Source organism: Setaria italica, chromosome VIII, assembly GCF_000263155.2.
Source record: "Setaria italica strain Yugu1 chromosome VIII, Setaria_italica_v2.0, whole genome shotgun sequence".
Classification (NCBI taxonomy): domain Eukaryota; kingdom Viridiplantae; phylum Streptophyta; class Magnoliopsida; order Poales; family Poaceae; genus Setaria; species Setaria italica.
This window is the reverse complement of record NC_028457.1, coordinates 12,989,866-12,998,371: the sequence shown is the minus strand read 5'-3', so window position 1 is coordinate 12,998,371 and position 8,506 is coordinate 12,989,866. Positions and strand designations below refer to the sequence as shown.

The 8,506-nt window shown below is 42.6% G+C and overlaps 1 protein-coding gene across 1 annotated transcript; it reads left to right on the top strand.

Moving 5' to 3' along the window:
• Positions 1-356: 356 nt before the first annotated feature.
• LOC101763627 (probable WRKY transcription factor 30) lies at positions 357-8,506 on the top strand. Its single transcript, XM_004980332.1, has 4 exons — positions 357-676; positions 813-920; positions 1,141-1,247; positions 8,322-8,506. Exons 1-4 carry the CDS (start codon positions 357-359, stop codon positions 8,504-8,506), a joined length of 720 nt encoding a protein of 239 aa, XP_004980389.1.

Below are 8,506 nucleotides of genomic sequence, written 5' to 3'. Positions count from 1 at the left end.
TTACATGAACTCCACTTGGGTCAACTCCCAAATGAAAACCTTTCTATAAGAGATCGATAACCTCATACCTTCCAAGCTTCTTCTTGGTTCAGGTGCCCTAAACTGCTTCTTGGTTCTTTTTCGTAAAAAATAAATGACATGTCTCTTAGCACCCATATAAGTCCGCATATCATCGCATGCATGATACACCAGCTTCCCTTACCTGTCATTGCTGATATCCAGCTATCGAACAAGTAGCCAGTAAGCGAAGATTGTGTCTGAAGATAGACCATATTTCATAGTTCGGTGAAGCAGGAAAATTGATAGTATTCGTCAGCGATACTGTATTATCCATTCAACCTTTAAGAATCCGCCACATGGCTTATGTGCCAGATCGGGATGGCGCCATGAGAGAGGTGGTACAAGCATACGAGCTCATCAAGAGTCATCAGCCTCATTTCCAATTCTGTGACAAGGAGCAAGGATTGGAAACCGTCAATCTAGCGCAGAGCCTCCTCAACGAGGCCTTGCGAGCCCTGCACCTCGCCTTATCGGTCTTGAATCATGAAACTTCTACTGCTGGTGGTGGTGCTGAGGGCTCATCAAGATCACACATGCTTCATCTCTTCTCGCGAAGCGATGCAGCTGGCGATGTGGGAGCTATAATGAGCCAGCAGAGAAGGAGCAAAAGGAGAAGGTACTGTTATCTTTCTTTTCTCTACATTTAATCTTTTTATACACCCACAAAATTTCGGACTTGTTTATGGACTATTGATTATTTGAGCTACCGCCACCTCTTCAATTACTGATCAATGTTTATGATTGTATTTCAGATCAAATGAAGAGACTTCACAGGTTATTCTGACTGATGCACCTCATGATGATGGGTATATCTGGAGAAAATATGGCGAGAAAAAGATAAACGGGACCCATTTCACAAGGTATATATGTTGTTTTTTTCTTTACAAATAAATAACACCGGCTGTCCCTGATCTCCTTTTTAAGAAACCCTAACTACTCAACTAAGAGTTCATATATTGTTTGGTAGTGGCCTATTCTTCTTTATTTTCCCGCATTTTGTGGACACCTTGTGCAGAGTAAATTAAGTAACTTCTTTATTCCTAATGCTGAACTCTTTCTGTTACATGTACACTTTTCCAGGAACTACTTCAGGTGCAGCTACAAATATGACAGAGGTTGCCAGGCCACAAAGCAAATCCAGCAACAGAGTAGCAACGACCTGCCCATCTTTCAAGTGACCTACAACAGTGAGCACACATGCAACTGTACCACAGCTGCCAACAAATATATCAAAATTGATGTTCCACGGCCACACCTAAGCTCCTGTAATCCCAATGGAATGATCAGTCCAATGGCTGACGCCATGATCGATCAAAACCAAGGGGTACTGCCTCCTCTAGTGGAAGTTTCTACTGTTTTCTTTGATTCAACGTCATGCCAAGAGACATCTCATTTAAGTCGCCCCTACACTCTAAGTCTGGATCATGTTGGTAACCATTTGACAAGTACTGATGATGGCGCCGGAGATTACAATTGTGGGACGATCGATGCATACATAGACTTGGGACAAATGGTACTGCCACAGGAACCATTGGAAGATAACCCTTTCAGTGATGCTGAGCTTGACCTCCTATGCAACAGTTTGATGTACAATTAGGAGGTACTGGATATATATAAAAGAGCTCACACATTTTTCAGTAAAGTCAAAAAAAGATAAGATATGCAGTACATTTGAGATATACAATCAAAATGTTTTTTATTTCACTACTAGCTAGAGAGACCCTCGTTCGTATTGGCTCATTCGTGCCGGGGTATAATAAAGCTGGCACGTATAATCTACTGTCCGCACAGGCTCTAAATAGAACCGGCATGAATAATCCTTATTCGTGACGCCTGGCATTAATAGTCCCCACGATTATTCACGCCGGCTCACGTATAAACTTGAAAATTCGTAAATTTTATATATGAACTCAGAATGAGACATGCTTTATATAAAAATTGTACGTTTAGATGAGATCTAAAATTTGTAGTTGAAAGTTTTTCAATTGAAGCCGTTTAGATGCCCAAAATCATAAATTTAACATTCTTTTGCGTGCTCTCTTATAATTTGAATTTCATGTGTTTACTTGGTGTCGGATTTAGTAGCCCGGCAGTCCACCAGGAGGTTATCTAAGTTGTTTATTTGTAAGTAAGGAGGATTGCAAGACCAAGAACTCGAAGGTAATCACGAAAACATGAAGGTTTAGAAAGATTCAAGCCTCCAGAGAGTAATATCCTACGTCCTGTGTTTTGCTGGATTGTATTGCTTTGTGTGGTTGCGAAGTATAGATTGGATTGGATGAGTTGCGTTGCATTACCCACAGGGGGTGCCCCTGGCCGCCTTACATAGGCTGACGACATAGGGTTACAAGTCGGTTTGAATCTAATCCTAGTCGATTGTTACATGGAAAGCAATCTGAGTCGGGTTACAACAATTATCCGGCAATATCCGGCTGATTTGAATCACCCGGCCTCTTTGAATTGTGCTTCAAGTATCTTCACATCCTTAACCTGCATGTTCTGGACGGGCGGGTCCACTTGCCAGGACCGGCCAGTATCCTGGTCGGTGGGGACCATGGAGTACCAATATCTCTTACTTGGAAATTCGTAACTTTGTGATATGGACTCGTGTGAAGGCAAACTTTATATGAAAGTTCTGTATTTGGACCTGATCTACAACTTTGTAGTAGAAAGTTGTTCAATTTATATCATTTATATGTCAAATGATATATAATTCAGCTGTGTTTCCGCCATTGTAATTTGAATTTTACATTGTATTCGAAAACTTGTAACTTTCGCATACGGCATCAGATGGAGACAAACTTTATATGAAACTTGTACATTTTGATTGGATCTACAACTTTATAGTTCCCACATTTTATTATATGTCAGCGTGACAAGGCGCTCCAGCCAGCAAAAAATATGCGCTTCAATGATAAATCTGAACAGCTGGAAAAGCTGCATGCACGCCATGGTGGACTGAATTGCAAGAAAAGGAAAGCTTTGAAGTTCAACAAAACAAGAGTTGAAGTTCAGCCAACGGCCTGGCACAGATGAAGGGTAAAGTTAGAAGATGCGTTTAAAAATCCCCAATCCATTTAACCCTAGCCGCAGCTGAACAGAGCATCCCTGGCCTGTCACTTCTTCCTCCCAATATACTCCCACCACTACAATGATGGCTGTCGGCACGGTTCGTCAGTCTCCAGGTGGGGCCACCGCCATGATCAACCCCTAGCCCTGAAGCATGTCTCATCCCTGAAGCATGTCTCATCCCTTCACCAATGTTCACCACCGAAACGCCCCAAATATCAAGCATCCCCCACAAAAATCAAATTCTTCTTGCCCCGAGTCCCCCTCCTGATGTCCCATCTGCTGTTCCATAGTTTATGACCCAATTGGGTTGAACTTGTTGGATCATTGGGCAAATATTGAATTCAAATCATGGTGGATATGATTAAAAATAATAAATGTAGGTGACTCTATATTCCACGTATTCGGCATGGCCTAAGTGAGCCTGTATATGGGTGTGTGTGTGTGGTGTGGGGGGGGAGGCTGAAGTACAATTAAATTGACCACCTTTTTTCTCATAAGTTTAAGCTTTGGGTTTTGATTGATGGATGCAACTAAATTTTCATTTGCTTTCTCCACACCTCTCTCTCCCTTCTCTCTCTCTCAATTTTACTCTACTTATTTTATATATTGGATAAATCATGAACTATGATTTGCCTCGACCAAAATTTGCACAAGGTCAGGTCACTGGGAAAAATCGGCTAAGCCAGTTTCCGGATAAGCTAAAGCTCATATATATAGTATGCTCTCTTCTTTGTTTCCTATTTTTATCTTTTCTTTGCTTTAGTTTGCATTTGTCATATAGTTCACTGGTGGAAATCGTGGCATTAGTCCCAGTTAGTAGGGGACAAAGATCCCAGAAATCCAATCGGAACTAACTTTTAAGAGACAAAAGGAGGATCTTTAGTCCCGGGTAAATCCTTTAGTCCCTGTTGGTATTACCAACCGGGACTAAAAAGGTTCAAAAAAATAAAAATAACTGCCCGCTCCGCGCTGGGCCCTCCTCGCCCGCCAGTGACGCTCCGTGCTGGGCTCGCTCCCGCTGGCACCGCGGCAGCGCCACTCCGTGCCGGGCCCCTAGAATCGTGCAAAGAACGGATCAATATGAGCTCAAAACTAGGCAATTCGATTCATGACCCAAAAATCTCCCCTCCACACGAAGCTCGTACGCCTGACCTCATGGCTCCTGGTTGCCTCGAACCGGAGCCATAACACCTCGAGGACCTTTTCGGCTGCTCCCGGACGAAGTCATCATCCCCTACCGCGAGTACATATGCTTATTGGCACCACTCCGCTCGCTCCGCGCCTGGCCGCGCCACCTGCCCTCCCTCTGCTCCCTCTCTTGCTCCCCGCCTCCCAGGCCTAGGGCGGCACAACGTAGTGGGGGCGGGTGAGGGAGGGAGGGAGTAGAGGAAGCGGGGGCGGGGAGGAAGAGAGCTGAGGGAGAAGGAGAGGAACGCTAGGAGATAAGGAGAGAGAGGGGGTTAAGGGTCGGGTGCAGGTCTCTAGGAGATAAGGTGGGCGCGGGTCACTAGACAGGAGAGAGAAAGAGAGGAGTCCAAGAGGTGGATAAATCCCGATTGGTGGTCCTTTTAGTCCTGGTTGGAGCTACCAACCAGGATTAATCATTATATCTCAGTTAGTGGCTCCAACTGGGACTAAAAAGGGTCCTTTTAGTCCCAATTGGGACCACCAACCGAGACTAATTCATTTTATCCTGGCTGGTGGCTCCAACTGGGATTAAAAGCTCCACTTTTATCTTGGTTGGAATCACCAACCAGGATTAAAATGGCTCCAATCGAGATTAAAAGCTCCACTTTTATCTGGGTTGGAACCACCAACCAGGATTAAAAGGGCTCCACCAGTCTATAAAATTTTGATCCCGGACTAAAGACCCTTTAGTCCCGGATCCAAAGTCATCCGAGACAAAACTATTGGATGGAAGGTCAGTTCTCTACTAGTGGTTTGTCCTAAACATCATATATGCAGCTTTCCCAAAGACTACCTACATTTAATATCTTTATCTAGAGGTCAATTAAATAGGATAAACCTTGATAACTTATCTCGGCTGCTGGGAGATATCTTTTAGTCAGAGTGCAGGGATATACTCGGTACAATCTAGCTTAGTTTGTTCACTAGTAGAGAAATGATCTTCCATCCAGCATGATATGTCTCGGTTATTTTTGGATCCGGGACTAAAAGAGCTTTAGTCCCAGGTCAAACGGCCACACCGGATGGCCACTGACGATGGGAGCTTTAGTCCTGGTTGTAACGGCTAGTGGGTGATGAGGGAACCTGGTGGGACGTTTAGTCTCGATTGCAAACACCAATCAGGACTAAAGACCATCCATTTAGTCTCGGTTAGTAATTCAAACCGGGACTAAATGGATAGCCTTAACACCAACTGGGACTAAACACCTTGCCTATAAAAGTCAGTTTCTTCCTCCTCGAGCCCGAGCCACTCAGACCGAGAGCTTCAGGCTCCTTGTCCATGCCGAGCAAGCAAGCTTAGGGAGGTGCTGCCTAATTTTTTTCCTCATTTTCATGGGGATTTGACTCATCCAAAGTGTTGTAAATGTTAGCTACTTCATGCTCCCTTCATTTATTGTTATTATGCTTTGTTTTATACTTCAGAGATAGAGAAAAATGAGTTTTTTAGAATAAGGGAGAATGGAGAGGATTTTTTATTTACACATGTTTTTGAGCTAGAATTTGATGGATAGCTTGCTTGTTATATATGATTCATATTAGATAAATATCTTGATCAATATTAGGTATGGGAAAAAATAGAGTAAATGTGTTTTTAATATTTAGTCATTACAATAAAATAGAGGTAAATAAATTGTAGGTGTAAGAAATAGAATTTGGCCATTGCTATAATTTTTTGGATAGTTTGCATGTTAGATTAGAGTGACATGAAAATTACACTAGTCAACTTAATGCTAGAATTATGGAATATGACAACAAAGATATACTAAAGACTATAGACGCTCAATAGTGGACTTCATGGAGTCAAAAATTCAAAAATAATGGTAGAATAGAAGAGCTTCGAGTCCACAAACTCGGGTTGAATATCATAAAAGAATCTTGAAATATTTTTTCAAACATGTTTTGGAGTCACATTCTCATAATAGAAGTGTGGGGGTCAAATAGCTTGTTGAGGTAGAGATCTGTTCACTGACCATGACCCATCGACTTTTGGTTTGTTTTGGCTTGCCAAAATAGGCTATGCTCAGTGAACATATCTTTTGGCTGGATAGGCTATTGTGTGCTACCATACTTCTATTATGTAAATGTGGCTCTTGCTCCACAAGACGTTTGGACAATTATTTCAAGATTCCATTATGATATTCAGCCTAAGTATATGGACTCGAAGATCTTCTATTGTATCATTATTTTCTGGTACCAGAGGAGCAGAGGTGACTCTTCATAAACTTCGAAGAAGATTGAGTCATGTTTAAATATAGCTTGGAGTGTGAACATTCTGCTATGTTGTACCATTAATTTAGGATTATTGACTACGTGAAGTCCACTATAGAGCGTCTGTAATATTTAGTGTATATATATCTTTAATGTATTGTTCCAGAATTTTATCATTTTTCTTTTTGTTGACCTAGTGAATGATATGTAGGTTGATTGGCATAATTTTTATGTGAATTATTTTAATCTTTACGAAGGTTGATTGGTGCAAAATATCAATATTGATCAAGTTCTTTATTTAATACGAAGACCTATGTTTAGATACAGTTTCATACCTAACTATTTGGTTTGGACCAAGCACAGCGAAAAAGGCGTTACAATGGAAGACGGTGAAGAAGAGGAGGATATGTGGCGGAACCACTCAAATTAACTTAGCTAAAGCACAATTAAGTCACCTAACACGTGATCATGTACTTTAATCAAGTTAACTCAGCAGTCCGTCGGATTTCATCCGATAAACCACTTCGCAGGACCGAGAAAGCATAGCTCACACGAAGATGAGTGGTTCCAGAGATTATAATAGATCATCCAAATTAAACAAGTGGAGCAAGATTATTACATCATCGGGTTCGAAATTCAACCTACTTGCAGAGTTTAAAAAGCGGAAATAAACCAACGGAAGCTAACGCCGTTGCCGAACATCATGACGAAGCCGATCATGATATCAATGATCCCGGTCCTCGCCATCCGAGGAGGGATCCCACTCGACCGTCCACCCAGGGGGAAGCTGGGGAGGCCAAGTTCCACTTGTAGCAAGCTCAGAGGCATCAACATCACCTGAACGGGATATGCCATAACAAGGCTGAGCGACTACGCTCAACAAGACTTAACCGACCGGTGGTACTAATCCACCAACATCTAGACATGCAAACTTTTTGGCTCTGGGGTTTGCTTTTTCCAAAAGCAACTAGAGTCGGTCCTTACTTTCAATATTTTAGCCACAGGTTCTAAGTTCCTTTACCTGTCTAAGTTAGCAACTATTCTAAAGAAGCATAGATTCCCAAACAATTTATGACAAGCATAAAGATTAACATCCTCATCAAATCTATTCTTACTCAGTGTAGCATAGCGATCAAGTAGTCCCAAACAATGAGAGGCAGACGAATCGATTCGAATTTCTTAACCATGCATGGCGAACCTAATCTCACAACATCCGCGCACCACGAAGGGTCGCTTCATTTGTCCGCAGTCCCCATCAATTCCCAGATCCGTGTCAGGCCCACTTCCCTTGGTACAAGGCTCCATAGACCCGGCCTCTGCCGTCCTATGACCGCACTTGTCACCACATGCGGCTGCAAGGGAACTCTGTTCCAGAGATAGTGGAACGAACCGCTCACATCCTGGTTCAATCAGGTACTAGGCTTTCCCATCCCATACTAGGTATGAGATTAGTACTTTCAAACACTTGATCACGAACACTATCACATCTCGATCTTAGTCCAATTTTATGTAGACAGACGGGGCAATCCACCGACCACCAAAATAGTTCACAGAGTCCCGTCCCGTCTATCGTCCTTATAGTTGTAACAAAAGGATAACAAACACTCCTATAACTCGCGAGTGATAGTCAATCACTCGACTTTTACCGAGTCCTATTAAGCATTGCAACTACTCGACCTATCATACTAGTGTTCCAAACAAGGGGCACTATGTTCATGCATCTAAGGTTTCAATCAAATTCTAGAAACATAAATGCACAATTAAAATAATCAATCATATTGCCTGTATTTAAGAATTAGGAATTTATGCTCCAGAGCTTGCCTTCACGCGGGGAGGTAGCGAACCGGTCTTCGTCTTGCTCAGGCTCGGCTCCGGCGGGCTGCGGCTCCGCTACGACTCCTTCTTCTGGCACCCGGTGAAGCTCGTTAGTTCCGTCTGCGAGTTTCAGCTCTACACGAAATGCAATGCATCAAGTTAA